The sequence below is a fragment of the Adiantum capillus-veneris genome, chromosome 19 (genome assembly GCF_014529385.1).
Source record: "Adiantum capillus-veneris isolate H3 chromosome 19, ASM1452938v2, whole genome shotgun sequence".
In the NCBI taxonomy this organism is placed as follows: Eukaryota; Viridiplantae; Streptophyta; class Polypodiopsida; order Polypodiales; family Pteridaceae; genus Adiantum; species Adiantum capillus-veneris.
The window spans coordinates 107,932,792-107,950,509 of NC_140949.1; the positions used below are offsets into that span (position 1 = coordinate 107,932,792).

The 17,718-nt window shown below is 47.3% G+C and overlaps 1 protein-coding gene across 1 annotated transcript in view; it reads right to left on the reverse strand.

Annotated features, from left to right (window-relative positions):
• Nucleotides 1-433: 433 nt before the first annotated feature.
• The window catches only part of LOC147434625 (Regulator of chromosome condensation (RCC1) family protein), a 91,733-nt gene continuing 74,448 nt past the window's right edge, over nucleotides 434-17,718 (reverse strand). Inside the window, exons 6-8 of the mRNA XM_086491083.1 lie at nucleotides 1,237-1,668; nucleotides 904-1,095; nucleotides 434-820 (exon numbers count right to left, since the gene is read on the reverse strand). Of these exons, the coding sequence (XP_086347209.1) occupies nucleotides 784-820; nucleotides 904-1,095; nucleotides 1,237-1,668 (661 nt within the window). The 3' untranslated portion in view covers nucleotides 434-783. The remainder of the gene's footprint in view (nucleotides 821-903; nucleotides 1,096-1,236; nucleotides 1,669-17,718) is intronic.

Genomic DNA, 17,718 nt, shown 5'->3' on the forward strand with positions numbered 1-17,718 from the left:
AGGTAGGTACCACCTCTGATCCCAGCAAGAAACATGTACCTCCTGACACACACCGTCCTTGATAGGCATCGAGTATTTGCCTCTTTAAACCACGGACATGGACTACATATACAACACTCCTGCAGCCAAGGCCAGTCACCCAGTCTCTTCCGATAAGCATTACCTGACTTCCAAGTTTCCAACAACCAGCAAAAGTGCCAATTGTAGATTGATCCTGTTCTACCCTATCCCCCTCCCCCTCCAAAGAATAAGATGAAATGCTCACAAATACATTGACGACCTTAAAGCATACACCAAGACCATGATAATTCTTCTATTGTCTATTGACTGTTCAATGTTGAAAGACAACTCAGCTTTTTGCATCACATCAACTCCAACATTTCCAAAGGCTGAGCTCATAGACTGGGCATTGGTACACATACAGACCACAATAGCAACATCAACATGTTCCCAACATTTGAAAGAGGTATATTAACATAACAGAATGATGCTTACTGATAGGTGCATACCTAGCAGAGCAGAATTTCCACGAAACAGACCCAGTTCAAAAGATAATTTATCCTTGGTATGTACATTTGTGTGGTAATCTGGGTTAATGCCTTACGTCACTTACATAGGCCGAGTCAAAATGCATAAATTCAATACAATTGCAATGTGCAATTGATAAGAATTGGATGGCTAAAAGCTTGCATTGCCAATCCATCTGATGAACACTCCTGATGTACAGTAACTACTGGCTCTTTATAGCCACTGATCCGTTCCCCTAAACTAATGATCATATTTTTAATCATATTCTTTTCCTCCATTAACAGCATTATTCCTGCAAAATGTTCATACAAAATCACTAACCAATTTGAGATGGTCTTGCACAACAAAGAAATGAAACACTCCAACACTACGTACCTCACTAGCCCACAAAATCGAGCTAGAGCATCTGAATGGTTCGTCACCGCGACCTCTTCGATCCTCCCTGCATTCTCTGGAGTCACTATATCAGCAATTTTAAGCTCACAAAGCTCCTTTAAATTACAAGCCTGAGTAAGTACAGCCGAGTGACCTCCGCCTGCAGCCAGCATGCGTACTGCTCCAACACACCTGTTGGAGAGACAAACTTGAGTGCATGTCCTTTGGATGCTACGTAAAACATCTTGAAGGCTTTACATAGACTGGCCAAGATGGGTGTAGGTTGACCACCTTTTACTGCCGATGAGCATTACTGTAAAGTGCCACACTTACCAATCTATAGGTGTGGGGTACCAAGCATACGACGACTTTCCAGTAGCAGCTTGACCACAACTATTGTAACCCCATCCAAGCAAGCGTCCATCCTTCATTGCAGCTAGAGTGTGGCATTGCCCACATGTTACATGTTGAACCCCTTTTGGGACAAGAATGACTGGTATGCGGCGCGCAAACGCACTAACATCACTCGAATAGCAAGAGAATGTATCAGCTTGTGAGCCTAGTCCTAACTGTCCAGCATTGCCTCCACCCCACATGTAAAGAGCGCCTGATTCTGTTACTGCACATGTATGTACACCACCGCAAGCAACGTGTGTCACTCTCACACCTTCTAAGCTAACAACTCTTCTAGGTAGAACTTCTCTGTTGTGTGACTGCAGTGCCCGGTGTCCAAGCTGTCCAGTATGGCCTAAACCCCATGTATACCTGCAGATAAACACAGTACGAAAAGATTAGGCACTTCAATGAAGACAAAACAATCAACCTAGCACCAAACAGTTTGTAAACAGTAACAGTAACATCAACAACAAACCCTTCCATTAAGTTGGGTGAGCAAGCTTTCCCTGAAGAACACTGACCTGATGCAATGCCCAGCTGGCAGTCAGGTAGCAATAAAAGAGAGAAGAGAAACAAGTTACTCACAGAAAAACAAATTCCTGATCTGCAAACGTATGTTTACTCTTGGCTTTCTCATGTGTCGGAAAGGAAACAAAAAATCCTTCCCAGAGAGCTTTTTGCCCTTAACACCCCACAGAAGAGGTAAAAGGCATGAAAGCTTTAAGCATAAGACTTTCTTTTCACTTATATAGCAAGAAAGACAGTGACGCATACGTATTAAGATCACAAGATATCTTCCATGTCAAAGAGCTAGCCACCTTTCTGGAAGAATTTAAGCTAACCTAGAACTGAAACACATGCAAAAGGCCTTGAGAACAACAATGACAGCAGCAGAAAACAAGGAATTCTTGAGGGCTATACCTGCATATGCATTTAACTAGGTGGGATGGTGAATCTATCTGATGAGATTCAAGAGCCACTCTATTGGTAGAGAGTGGCTCTTGAACTAGGTGGGATGATGAATCTATCTGATGAGATTTAAGAGCCACTCTATTGGTAGAGGGTCTATCACAAGTTGGTGCATGGAATGGCCCCTAGAGGGGTTTAGGGCCATCAAAACACAACCATGGACAACCGGCCAAGATAAAACTGTTGATGTGGCATCCTGTGGGACCCGCTCCACTCTATTGGTAGAGGACATGTCTGTCACAAGTTCGTGCGTGGAGTGGCCCCTAGAGGGGTTTAGGACCGTCAAAACACAACCATGGACAACCGGCCAAGATAAAATTGTTGATGTGGCATCCTGTGGGACCCACTCAGAATTCGTGGAAGCCATGCTGACATGGCACTAAAATACGGACTGCCCACGTTTTACGGAAGTGCAAACTTGGCGATAACTTTTGGCTCAAGTGCTTTTGGGACACATCGCTTTTCTTGCTGAAAGCTTTTAGGCCAAGGGACTTTAAATATGTACCTGGGGGGCTGAGCACGGCTCGCTGCTGCTGCCCGCCAAGACTGCCAGCGCATTGCCTCCAGCCCTTCCTCTGAACGCACCCCCCCCATCACCTCCTGCTCTCTGCCTGTCCTGCTCATTGCCGCCCCCGCTCCCCCCAGCTTCACCTCATTGCCCGCCCGTTGTTGGGCTGTTTCCAGCCTAGTGACAACAGTCCCGACGTGCCTCCACAGCAGCAGACACAGAATGGCGGCCTCTGCTCCACCACAAAGGGACTCTTCAGAAGCCCCCTCGCCCGACCCCGCGGAGCCGACCCTTCGACTTGCTCTTTCGCCAGAAGAGCAAGCGAGCTTGATGGCCGAGGTGGAACATTTGCAAGCCTCCTCGGTTATCTGCAAGATTATTGGCACTCGACCCAGCCAAGGTGAGGTTCGAGACTTACTCCAGACCCGACTCCTCTCCGATGTGGGCAAGATCACTGATGTCCATATCCTCAGGAGAGGTATTATCAGATAGAGTTCGAGTCTCTAGAGATGACGGCCAAGGTGATTTTGATGAGCCCGCTTGGTATCCGAGCAGCTGGGGCTTACTTCAGACGATGGCACCATGGTTTCGACCCTACTACAGATGTGCTTGAGGAGGAGGCCGACTTGCCTATCTCGGTCTGCTTCCAAGGCTTGAGGAGGGAGTATCTCCCTCTTCTTTCTAGGATTGGTTCCATGTTCGAGACAGTTTTGGAGTCACCGCGCACTGCAGCTTCAGTTGTAGCCAAGGCCGCAGGTTTACCTATTGTGCGGGTTCTTGTTCGAGACACACTCTCCCTCCCGAAGGTGATTCTGTTGCCTCGTGTGAGCGGGGGTTGGATCAGACATAGTGTGGAGTATTCGGGTCTCCCGAATCAATGCTTCATTTGCACACAGATGGGCCACTTAGCTAAGGCATGTCCTCACAGGGGATCTCCACCCACACTGCATGCACAGCCTCCCAAGGCTGAGCATACTCAACAAACAGATACCCAAGACACACAGGCTGGTGCCTCAACAGAGGCCAGCCATCAGACAGCTGACGGTTGGCAGTAGGTGCCTGCCGCCGCCAACAGGGAAGGGTTCGTCACATCGCTCCCCCTGGTAGCCGACCTCCTGCAGCTCAGCAACACTTGGTTCCAACAAGGAACCGTTTTGACCCTCTTCAACAGGACCCCTCTGAGGAGGCTCCCTCCACCTCAGCTCCGTTGCCTCCCCATCCTCCACCCTCAGACGCCTTTGTTCCGCCTCCCCCGCCGCCTCCTCCACCTCCACCCCCACATCTCGCCGCCCCTCTCTCCCCGGTGGGGCTCTCAACCTCATCTCCCAACCCATCCCAGTGCCCACACTCCTCAGGCGCAGGGGATTGGACATACATCTGCGGTGAGGCGTTCTTTAGGTAGTGCTTTCGCTACGAGCTGCATGGCTGGAGAGGGACAGCCCTAACTAAGGCCGCCTCTTATGGTTCAAACTTCTCCTTTTGCAGCAATCCCTCGGAGTTTGACTAGCTTCGACATCTGCAGACGATGGGACTTCTTCGACTATAGCTTCACTCGATTTCTAGGAGATTCTTCTCCCGACTTGGAGGAGGCTGCTTTCGAGTCCACGTCCTCTTTCTAGCAACTAGAGGCACTTAGGCTCTGGACACAGCAGTAGGTTTCTCCTTTCCACTATGCGGCAGGGATCCTACAGAGTGGACCCTGCGCACAGTTCTTGATTGGCTCCAGGTCCAGGCCACTGAGTTCTCACATCATACAAGGGACCTTGGCAGAGCGCCAGGATGCATGCAGGGAGCAGCTTCGGGCACAGATGCCTTGCCTTGTTACCGAGGAGATGCGACAAAGACTTGAGCTTCCCCTCCAGCTAGAGGAGCTCCATGAGGCCCTCAAAACACTCCCCCGTGGTAGTTGTCCAAGGGAGGATGGTTTGACCCCCAGTTTTTTCTTGGAGTACTGGGACTTGCTTGGTTCAGATCTTTGCAGTGCGTTCCAGTACATTTGCACACTGGCGAGATGCCTGACAGTATGAGTGAGGGCTTGATCTACCTGATTCCTAAGGAGGGAGGCTTCTTGAATGAGATTCAGCAATGGCGACCCATTACCATCCTCAACTCATCCTATAAAATTCTAGCAAAGGCTCAGAGTCTGAGAATCCAGCCACTACTAGAGAGCCTTACACATAGGACACAAACAGGTTTTGTCAAGGAGCATAGTATCCTTGACAACAGCTTCACTTTTTGGGAGGCGTCTGCCCTCGCGCATCTCCGAGGAGAGGATGTGGCAATACTCCTTCTCGACTTTGAGAAGGCCCACGACAGAGTTGATTGGGACTTTCTGGAGGGCACTCTGCATAGGATGGGTTTCACAGATGCTTGGATCAGAGGTGTCAGCTCTCTTCAGGCGTGCCCACAGTTGAGTGCTCCTGGCAGGGGGACGTGGGGAGCCCTTCTTGCTCATGCGTTCGGTCAGACAGGGCTGCCCCCTTCCTCTTTTTGTTCTACGCTCAGGCAATGAGCAGATTCTTGACTTCACAGCACGTTGGCCTCCGTGGTCTTGAGCTCCCTATTAGGGCAGAAGAGTTTGTTGATGCTGAGTTTGCCTACGACTCGGCCTTGTACTTGGAGGGCCAAGAGGCCAATCTGCACAGGTGTGAGCAGGCTCTTGAGGTGTTTTGTTGTGCATCAGGCGCACTGATCAACTGGAGAAAGACAATTGCTTTCTGGGTTGGCAGCGCTCCTACACCTGCTTGGTCGCCAGGTGAGGGTTTCAAAGTATTCCCCCAGGGACTGCAATTCGCTACTTGGGTTGTCAGTTTGGCCTGGACTTGTCACCTGAGCAACAAGCTGCTCCCCTCCTCCTATCTATCAGGAGGAAGTTGCTACATTGGAGTTCGGCACGCCTTTCTTCGGCAAGCAAAGTCGTAGTGGCCAACCAGGCTCCTATATCAACCAATTAGAGAAGCTAATAAGGAATTTCCTTTGGTCGAGGCGCGACACTCAGTTAGCCCGGGCCAATGTAGCATGGCAGGTCATCACTCTACCATGTTCTCAGGGGGGGTTGGGGATCATAGACCCAGCATAGCAGAGCAGAGCCCTTCTTGGGAAGTTTGTTGTCAGAGGACTGCTTCCAAGGGAGGAGCCCTGGAAGGAGTTGTTGCTTCAACAGCTTAAGAGCTCGAGTGCCTCATGCAAGAGGCCCTTGGAGCCCTTCCACCAGGTGGATCTTTACAGAGATGCGCAGAGTTGGTCTGAGTAGGCGACAGCCCCTTGTTTGGAACCCCATGGTTAGCACTCAGAGAGGCCGCTTGGTTGGTAGTAGGCCTCATGTTTCTTGGGGTCCAATGGCAGAGGGTCCACCACGCACTCTAGGCGACTGGCTTCAGTTTTCAGGGAGATACAGAGCATCTAACTATAGGGCATGAGAGGGGTGCAGAGCATGTGCCAGGACATCACACAGGCTCTACCAGCTGAGTGGCTCACTCCTCTAGAGACTACAGCTCCCAGATGGATGGGGGCCTTCAGGCGACTAGAGGTCTTCATTGCAGTTCGTACTTGCTCAAAGTCTGTATCCCCCATGTTCTTAGAGATCGAGGGCGAGGATCGACTACACAGAGTCTCGGTAGAGGCTCCACAGGTTCCAGAGTGCTGTTTTCAAAGGATACGAGTAGTGGGCATCTGTGTGAGGACTTGTGTCACTGATCCTGACCCAACAGATCTTGAGACAGGCCACTGGAGGCTTTGGGCTTGGGCAACTCACGAGTTCAGTGGGATCCTGAGTGTGGTTTTGGAGAGATCCCTTCTCTTCTGCCGACCACCCTAGAATCCCTTTCTTTCAATACACTGTATGACTGGGGCGTCACATATTGGCAGCACGAGAGAGGCCCGTCCTGCTGCAGCACTTCATTGGAAGGAGGAGGATCTCACAGCTGAGTTCTTGTCACTCTTTTGGGCACGGTTGTGGGACTCCAGACAGCCGAGATGAATCACTTTGTTTCAGTGGCTAGTTGCACACAGAGCTACGATTGATAGTGGGGAGCTGGCTGGTACATAGTGGCCTTTCGGCAGCCTGTGCAGCTTGTGACCATCCTTTGGAGAGCGAGTGTCACTGCCTGTGGGACTGCCCCATGGCACAGCAGGTTTCGCTTCGGGCTCTTCAGCTGATGCCAGCTCTTTCCACATCGTGACAGTACACTTGGGGTGTTGTTGCCTCCACCCTCACGGGCCCGGCGCTACAGTTTGAGCTATCATCCACCAGTAGGATGATAGTGATCCAGGGGGTCGAGCTACACTTCAGCCTGCTACATAGCTTACCCCCCCGGAGTGGAGCAGTGAGAGAGAGGTGTGTTGGGAGCTCGTTTGTGGCTTGACACTCTCGTTCATCTGGCGGGCCCGTTGTTTCTGCATCTTCGAGGCTCGCCCTATCCCACCGGCACAGACTATGCGCGACTTTTGGTTGGAGTTCGTCCATACTCTCAGGGGCTAGTTCAAGAGACTTCAAGGCAGCTCCGACGGCATGCAGGAGCGCAGGGAGGCTTTCTTGCGACTCGGCATTCTAAGACTTTCTTCACCATGGTCCAAGGTGCACCCAGATAGCACTACCGTCCACTTGTGTGGCTTTTCCTCCCTCCCATCTTGTGATTTAGACCCCATTATACATATTTTGTTTTCTCATTGGGAGAGTCTCCCTTGTCTTTGATGTAGCCCTCTCTAATAGAGGTGGTTGTAGCCCTATGGGCAGTTTTAGTAACTAATGGAAGCATCTTTTTCTTGGAAAAAAAAAATGTATCTGGAGGGTCTCTCTTTCACATTCCCGATCCACCGGAAGTAAGGCAAAGCCCCGGCATCTGTATTTTCTTGAAGCAATACAAAAGAATACTAAAAGGGGCGCCAAGGTTTTGGGGCCAGTACTGCCACTCCATGTCTCTCGAGTGAAATTTTCTCTCTAGTGCTAAAAGTCTGTTCCAGTTTGTTCTTTGTAGTTGGCAAATGGCGCCCTTCTCTTACATTGGTATCTGAGCTTCAGACGCCTGCACGTTTGAGAGCACATTGGTCCCTTCATGAACATACATGACAAGATGGTGCTTCTTGACTCTATCACAAAATGATGACGTGGCGGTACTGCCCAGGCACACACATAGCAACATGACATGACGTGGCAGACTATACGACGAACTGATGACGTGGCAGATTGTACGAACTGTACGAAAATTGCGTTGACTGATTGATGACGTGGCAGTTGTATAGATGCCCGCAATCCGTGCTGACATGCAGACCTGGCAACTGTACGGAATTCCGTCATTTTAAGTTGGCTGCTTTTTGCCAGTTTTTTGGACTAGTTGCTTTTGGGACAGTTTGCTTTTGAGTTTAACTGCTTTTGGGGCTTTGCTTTTGGCAATCCTTTGTAAGAATAAAAGAAACCCAAGGGCCTCACTCTGCAGGGCATATGGACGCAGAATCTGAGAGTAGAAGTCCCTCGAGAGTTGTACTTTGCTCGAAGATTAATAGAAAAGAAAGACCGAAAGGGACGCCAATCTTTGGGGCCAATATCTCTTGGCACGGAACTACGCTGGGCCGTGTCGACTCTTGAATTGTGAATTGTTTCTAAGTTATCTCTGTTGTGTCGCGACAGAATCTAAACTTGGAGTGTCCAAGTTTGTTATAGTGGCATCAAAGCATCAGGCGTGTGCTTTTCTCAAAGCATACTGGTCCTATCAAAGAGGAGACAGGGCACTTGGACACTTTTTACTTGGTGAGCCAAAGGTCCTTTTTTGGATCTTTGAGCCCACAGATGGCCACTTGGCATGATCAGAGCCATTGCCCACAACTGGAATCTCATGGCCAGGAGCCTCGCAGAAAAACAAGTAACAAGAATATTGTTGCTTTTTATTACGTGTGCTTGCGTTGGTCACCCCACGGCTCTGCAAGCATGGTAAAGCACAGTTTCTCACAAGAGTGGCAAGAGATTCCGTCCAACGTTTTTTAAAAACTGCTAGCGAAGGCAGGCCCTTTCACATGAGCCACAAAACCTGAGATCTCATTTGTGCCCTGAATCTTAGGCTGCCAATTTAGTTTTTTATTAACTTGTGCTTGCGTTTTGAAGGTCTGCACAGAGCTGGCCACCACGACTCTGCAAGCATGACAAGCAAGGTTTCAACAGTTTCTCACAAGAGTGGCAAGAGATTCCATCCAAACAAAATGGTCGAATCCCAAAAGTAGCGCACACCAATAAACTTGCACTGGTATGCATCAAGACCACCGTTTTTGACAAACTGCTTGCTAAGGCATGCCCTTTTACATGAGCTAGTCGGAGGGTTTGCAAAGGCATGATCTTGTCTTGCGATGCAATGACCTACACGTGCAGCTTGAAGGCATTTGATATCAGGCAAGATGTTGGTGTGGTCAAAAGACAAAAAACATCATTCAACAGATGCAAAGATAAGGGATGCAATGATCTACGCATGCAGCTTAAAGGTATTCGACATCATGCAAGATGTTGGTACGGGCAAAAGAGTTCATGATGATTTTATAAGTCAGGAGCTTGTTGACAAAAAAAGTTGTGCTTGGCGTTGCCTTGGTTGACATGTATGTCAAATGTGGTGTACTTCATAAAGCACAAAAAGTGCTTGATGAGCTTCCATCTCGTCTCTTGCAATGCTTTGATCGCGGGATATGCCCAACAGTGGTAGGGCAGGAAGCTCTGGGCTGTTTTCAGCAGATGCAAAGAGAAGGCAACTCTTTAAATACAGTCACCTTACGCTTCTATCTCAAAGGCATGTGGCATTGAGCTCTTGATGCAATGACCTACACGTGTAGCTTGAAGGCATCTAGCATGATGCAAGATGTTGGTATGGGCAAAAGAGTTCACAGAGATATTGTTAGTCAGGGGCTGTTGATAAAAAATGTCGTGCTTGGCACTGCCTTGGTTGACATGTATGCCAAATGTGGTGCTAGGAAGCTGTGGGCTTTTTACAACAGATGCGTAGAGCTTCAGATACGCATTGATGCTTCAGATGCAATCACCTATGCGTTGGTTGACATGTATTGAGCTTCAGATGCAATCACCTATGCATGCATTTTAAGCCTTGTTAAACATGGCTTCTCTCACAATCTTAGCACATTGCAGATCAGCATCTTCTCTCAAGCAGTATTTTTAAGGAGACATTGAAGAATCTATGGAGCATGAAGATGAAGAGGACCTTGCGGACACTCCTTCCTTGCGTTGGGTCTTGGCCAAGCTGATTCTTCGGGTCTCTGTGACTCTTCTCGACACTGCTTCTGACCTTGGTAGGCTGGTGGCCTCCTGCTGCATTGGTTGATGAGCGCAAGAAGGGAGCCATTATTTGCATCTTTACTATCGATGATGCACATTACTGGCCATCCAATTTGAAGCAGTTCCCTTGCAAGATCATCACCCTCTTGAAATTTCTCCCCGAGCTGCATGTCTCCTGATGAGGTGATGGATAAGAACAAGGAGGCAGTCCACTTATCACGCACAGATGCATGCCTTCTGATAGGTCGATGAGCGCAAGAAGGCAGCCATTATTTCATTACGATGGAAAATTCAACCCGTCAATTGACTATACTTGTTCAATACCATAGAGAGCACCATTCATCAGAAAAGAACTAGAGGAGAATCTGGCACAGCTGCGAAATGGCGAAACATCTCCTTCGAGCTCATTTTGGGAAAGATCAAGGAAATTAAGCCCATTAAGTTCACAAAGCTCATCTAGAATTCTACTTGATAAGTGGTTGTCAGAAAAATCTAGATAAGCCACTTGAAAGACACCAATAGCCATGAATTTGATTGCTGTCAAATCCAAGTAGAAAAGGCCGGAAAGGTTTCCCAAACTCTTGGGAATGACACCATCAAAATAGTTGCTGCTGAAATCTACAGCTTGTGCTTGATCCATAAGAAGCTGTCTAGGAATAAGCTGGAGATGCCTCCTGTTAGGTTATTATTGTTGACGTAGAAGCCCACCATGGACACCATCCTCGCATACTCAGAAGGGATTTCCCCTGTCAGATGGTTATTGCTTAAATCCAAGTGTGATAATTCTGAAAGAAATCCCAAAGCAATAGGCAGATGTCCAGAGAGCTCACTGTGGGAAACATTGAGCTTCACCAGGCTGCGTATTTTACCGAGCTCTGCAGGGATTTGGCCGGTGAGCATGTTGTGGCCCAAGTTCAGGCCTTGCAACCTGCCCAATTCTCCCAAACACGGAGGGATACTGCCAACCAAACGATTCTGCGAGAGGTCTAGGATAGTAAGATTATGGAGGGCAGAAAGCTCCCCCAAAATGCTGCTACTCAGCATGTTACCTGGAAGCAACACATAGACCAAAACAGAGCATTTGCCGATTTAAGGAGGTATGCTGCCATTAAGCTTGTTGTAAGAGAGATCCAATACTCGAAAGTGCTGGGTGAACATGGAGTCTGCTATGTTGAATTCTGTAGTAAAAGAGCATATCTTGTCTGGAATTGTTCCAACGAGCTGATTATGCGATAGAACAAGGCAATCTAGTCCTTGCCGACAGAGATTGGCAATTTTCAGGCATTGACAAAGATGGATTTCACTCACAATCTCCTATCCGGCCCTATTCTTGACTCCATTGGCCGCCTCCAAAACTTAACCACTCTCATCATGCCCTACAATCTTTCCAATGGGTCTCTTTTGGTTTAGATGAGGAACTGCAAAAGTCTGCAAATTATGGATCTCTCTTTAAATCACCTTCGAGGTCTGCTTTCGGATGAGCTTGCAAACCTTCAGCTTGTCAGTTCCCTGTCTTTGGAGAATAACCATTTCAATGGGCCATTACCATCTTGGCTGGGCAGCTGGACAAGGGTAACTTCTCTCTTGTTGGCAACCAATAAGTTCTTAGGAAGCATACCAAAAGAGTTGGGTGACTATTCTTCACTCATCACTTTAAGCTTGGATGGTAATAAACTCTCATGCTCTATACCTGGTGAGCTCTGCAAGCACCCCACCTCTCACAGCCATTCTTGAATAGGGACATTTTTCAAGGTGATGTCCGTGTAGCGAGAAGGGTAGTAGACAGAGGTGATTGTCATGTTGTTCCCGTCTATGGATGAGAAGCCCACCACCTTGTAAGACAAGGGACCGGTGTGGAAGCATACATGATGATGTCCCCTTGCTCCATCACCACTGCGAATTTTCCATAGGAGACCTTGCTGAAGGAAACGTTGCCTTCTCTTGAAGGCTGTATTTGTTCTCTAGCCAAAAGCCAATCAATCACACTACTGGTCCCACAATACAAGGAGGTCACCTTCTACCACCTTAACACACATACATAAAAAAATTAAACACAAGGAGAGTTCTAGTCAAGGACTCGAGGGAAAGGCCTCGTTAATCTTCGCAGTGCTTTGGCCGTATATCAAATCCCCTGGAAGGCATATGGCACTCCCTTGGTTCACATGTATGTCTGAAATGTCGTCTCTTGAAATGCATTGATTGCGAGATATGCCCAACAAGGACTGGGCCACAAAGATCTGGCTCATTGGTTTTAGGATGCAAAGTGAGGGCACTTCTCGCACTACGTAGGAGTCCAATACGTCCATGATGTAGAAAATAAAGTTAGATCTGCTTCTCTTTAAGTTTAATCTATAACCTGCATCTTTTCTATTTGTCTTAACGTGTATTTTGTGTCTGACCAGAGAGGACATATATTCACAACAGTGGACGTTTCAATTGCACAAGCACGACTTCAACTCGACAACACTACAAGGTTCGTTATCTGTATCCAGCTTCCCATGACTATGCGTTTGCTTGGCGCAACACATAAACGCTACGGGACAGGGCACGGCTTCCATTTCTTATAATTTCACCACAACAAAACCCAAGGCGAAAACAATGACAACCAGCTAACCAAGTAACCAGTTGCGCTCCAAGATTTGTCAAATTATGTACGGCAAAGGCCCACCAAGCAAGACTAGTTGGAATTTGATAATGATATTAAAGAATCTTCATGTCCCGACCCCGGAGTTACTAGCCACTCCCCCCCTTCGTACATTGCGCATCGGGAGCGCTCCCGTCTTCATCGCTTTGTCCTACAGGCATAATGTCACGGGGACGTGGCAGCTGTTAACTATGTCACAAGGATGTGGCAACTGCTAACTTTAGTTGTTGGTTTCTTTCCAATGGGTTTTGTTTTATTTTTGAGACCCTCTTCTTGAAGTAGCAAACGGTCGGACATTGTATGGCCAATGTGAACGGTAGTTTCACCCGCAGATGGGTAGTGGACGGCACTGGAATTCGTATGGTGAGAGGATGTCTAGGCTCAGAGCAAGATCATATAGGTCCACCCGTCGCACTTAGCAAGTTGGTGGATACTAGGAAGTGAACTCAATAAAGGCCTAAAGTCAAGGTGTGACTACCAACAGAAAGTATTCAACAGTTGGGCCACATTGTACTTTTCGATGCGGTCCCAATGAGGATAGATGGTCAGACGACCATTGGGAGCCCGACGGAATCATTTCCTAAAATTTAGGGAACTGCTATTTTGGGCCACAAAATGTGTTCGCGTCATTACCTCCGGTATGACTAGGGGAACACTTTACAACTCTGCCGCGAAGTCAATTGAGCAACCAGTCGGGAGATTTTTAAGCGGCAAACCCGAAACGGGAAAATGCTTGTAAATGCGCCAAGTGGCACATTTCTGTGCACTTGCTTAATGCAAAGAAGAAGTGGCGCTGAATTTATAGTTGGGTGGCTCATTTTTCAGTTTCCTGCCATAGGTTAAGAGCTATGGAGTGCTTCCTTTCCCTCTATGTACAGTGTGGTGCCAGAAGTGATGCCCTGCACGCTACACACTGCTCTCTCTCTCCCTTACGTGCAGTTATGTGATGCCCCACAAGAGGGCTTTTCATTTGACTGATGTACAGTTGTGTGGGTTCATGCGCGATTGCCGAGGCAAGAGCCTCTTGCACAGGTACTGGGTTAGCTAGTGGCTAATCCCCCGCAGCTACACGTGAATTCGGAGAGGTTTCACGTGAGAAATCTCGTCTGATTCAAAGGGCAAGTAGCCCTACAACTGCGGGAGCTCGAGGTCTTGCTACAGATGCGAGCGGCACGCGAAACGGAGCCTAAAACAGGGAATTACAGCCTGCTGTGTATTTTGCAGGTTTAGGGTTTCGGCCCTAAACGGTCCCTAATACCCCCAGGAGGTTCCGGGACGCGAGGGAACCACTGTGCAAGTGATCTGGCACATTTTCGGGGCAGAAAACAGAGAATTCAGCGTGCTGCAGATTCTCGCCAGGTTTTGCAAAGTGTCTGTATGCGTAGGGAAAGTCATCTATTGCATGGGAATACTGACTGTGAAGCGTGCTAGTACAGTTATGCTGCCGAAATCGGGCCAGAACAGGTGTTTCTTAGCCTAGATTGTGCGGGGCAGCTCGTAGGAGATCACAGGTTTTATTCCCTCTGTTAAAGAATAAAGAAATACCGAAAGGGGCGCCAATTTTGGGGCCTACAGGTTGTCGACGTCTCCTCGGAGCATTCTACCTTCCGAGCCGTGTGTTAATCCCCGTTACAGGTTTCCTTTGCAAAGTGCTCTGTGTGTGTCTAAAGTAAAGAATTTCAGGTGAAAGCCTACCGCCCCACGGGCCAATTTCACATAAAGCCATTAAGAATCCCAGATTACACATGGGTTCTCGTGGAGAATCTGACATAGATAACACCTCCCAATTGACATCACGCGTGGAAACTGAAGAATGAAGATTTGCGCAATTTTTTGGTGAAGCGTCCACTACACGTTGACATGGGTGTGAAAAGATTGATGCAATACTCTAGAGACCCGAGATTTGCGAAACACCTGAAGAATTACCCGTTGATGAGATTCACTCGAGATGGTGTGAGGCCATTGAGTCTCCTCTTAGGACGGGATGAAAGCTGAAAGGACAAACGAGTACAAAAAAGCGAAAGCTTTACTCACAGGAAGAGCTGGAACAGAACTATTGACCAGAAGATGAACCAAATACTGGAAAGGACACTGAAAGAGATACTGATGTACTGACAACCTGGTTGTTTGTGACAGATAACCAGAAATAAGAGCGAGAAACTCGCATCTGTATGGATTGGGAAGCATGGAGCTCGACATCCACTCTTTTGCAACAATGTGAGTCATCTCCTTGTCTGCTTTGCAGATGAAATCAAGGATGAGATGAGATCGAGAGCAACGACAGCTCAAGAATGAACTGGATATCCTTTCGACTCGAGATAAGAATGATGAATTTGAATGAATGATGACGCATAGAGAATGATTCTATGCATCAAGATTCCCATATAAATGAGATGATTGGATATAGTGGTGAGCGCATCAAGAGTTCTTGCGAGATGAGAGAGATCTAGGTGCATAAAAACTTCTTGATGGATGAGATGACCAGATGATTGAAACACTGTGCAGTATGAACTAAGTGTGTGAATGAAGAACTTTGAAATAGGAATTTCCGAAGATGATTTTGATTTATGTATGAGATTAATGTTGTCTGGAAGAACTTGCTAGTTGTGTGCAGATAACAAGTGAAATCGATGATGATGAATGCAATGGAGAGCAATGACCGCTCTAGATGAATCGAATAAGTATCATGAATTTTGAATGAAACTAATATGGAAGAACCTTCTATTTGTGAACAGACAATAGGATTGCGAATGAGATGATGATGATGATTTTGAAGCATTGACAGCTCTCGAATGAACCTGATAACAAATCATGGATCACGACCGATTCAATCGAATGAATGATTAAACCACTCTATCCAATACGAACTTGCTGATGGATTGGAACCCCCTAAGATTTCTCGCACACGACAGTGCTTGAGGCGACAGATTCTCGCACAGCACAGTGCTTGAGGCGACACATACTCGCACACGACAGTGCTTGAGGTGAACGATTCTCATAGACGACACTGCTGGAGGCGAATGACTACTTGCACACAACAGAACTTGAGTTGAAAATCTCTATAGACATGATCGCAATATGGGATTAGTTAATCCGACATTAGTGAGGTCCAGGATGGATCTAGATGCAATTACTAAATACGTTGCTGGCAGTTGTGGTCTGAGATTTGGAATGAATTTACATGTGATGTGATTTGACTGTAATCTGAATGAAATGTGATGTGACTGTCGTCTTTGCGTCGGTACTTAAAGTCAGTGTCTACTGAACTGGTTTATGGCTTATGTCTGATTTTGTAGGCGTAACTCGAGGGTGATTACAATTCTTTCAAGAGGGGGTTATGTCACAAAATGATGACGTGGCAATACTGCCTGGACACACATGCAGCAACAACAGTAGCAGCAACAACACATGACGTGGCAGACTGTGCGGCCGACTGATGACGTGGATGACTGTACGAACTGTCCGAAAATTGCGATGACTGGCCGATTACGTGGCAGTTGTATGCACGCCCACAATTCGCGTTGACATGCTGACATGGCAAGTGTATAGAATTCCGTAATTTGCGTTGGCTGCATTTTGCTAGTTTTTGAGGACTAGTTGCTTTTGGGACAGTTTGCTTTTGAGTTTAACTACTTTTGGGGCTCTGCTTTGGCAACCCTTGTAAGAATAAAAGAAACCCAAGGGCCTCACTCTGCACGGCATCTAGACGCAGAGTCTGAGAGCACAGATCCCTCAGAGTTGTACTTTGCTCGAAGATTAATATAAAAGAAATACCGAAAGGGGCACCAATCTTTGGGGTCAATCTCTCTTGGCACGAAACTACGCCGGGCCATGTCGACTCTTGAATTGTGAATTGTTTTAAAGTGGATCTCTGTTGTGTCGCGACAGAATCTAGACTTGGGGTGTCCAAGTTTGTTACAGACTCTACAAAGTATTTGAAGTTCCTCCTCGACAAACTCTACGACAGTCGACCTACTCTCAAAGCACCCTCAGCAAAACCTCCCAATTCTGTAGAGCTTTCAACAATTTCTCAACTACATGTTGCCACCTCTGTTACCTCAGGCTTTCCTCCTCCGACACCAAAAAATACAAGGGCCTCTTCTCGACAACCTTCACAGTCTTCTATTTCGATTGGAGGAGTTTTCAGAAATATGGTGCAACCATCCGTGAGTTCTACCCGGTGCAACCTTCTTTCCACCGTCGTCGCCACAACCTCGCTCACCTAGGTATAACAGTTGGAGCTCGTATGCCTAACCCCTAATATCCACCTCCGAGACTTGCATCGCATCAGCCCAAGTACGTCAAGGATGGAGGATCTACAATACAATTTTTCACCTTTTCGGTAGTGAAAGATCGCAAGAAAGCTCTACAGTTCTTGCAACAGTTCGACAATATTTATGCAATGGGGAAACTACACTGAAGAATCAAAGATCTCTCGAGCCGCCGCCTTTCTCAAAGACAATGCTATGCAATGGTATGGCTATGAAGCCTCACACTCCAAGGAACTCGTATGCTTTCTAGAATTTTTTGCCCTGAAGTTACATGATATCCCTATTTAAAATGCAACTTGAAAATGCTTGCAATGGAAACTACGGAAGATTACAACCAAAAGTTTTTAGATATCTATCTTCCGGTGTCTTTCTTCAAGCTAATAACCTTGGAGGACTAGTGTGAGCATTATAGCATAGGACTGCCATCACCTCTTTAGGAATACTGTGTGTCCAAGCAAGTTCCGACAATCAAAGAGCTTATAAACAATGCTACAGTCGGCTACAAACTTATGAAAGGAAGATTGGAATTTATTGTTGCTAATCAAAAGACAACAAGAAACTCTACAACCGGAAGGCCGATGCTTAGAATGTTTCCAGACAGAACACACCTCCTATGTTTGTCCTTGTTACCGACTTGGACACCCCAAGTCAGAAATCTGGCACGAAACACGAGAGAAACACTTCACAAATTTTATCACAACTTAAAATAGAGCCGACATGGCCCGGCGTAGTTCCATGCCCAAAGCTATTGGCCCAAAAA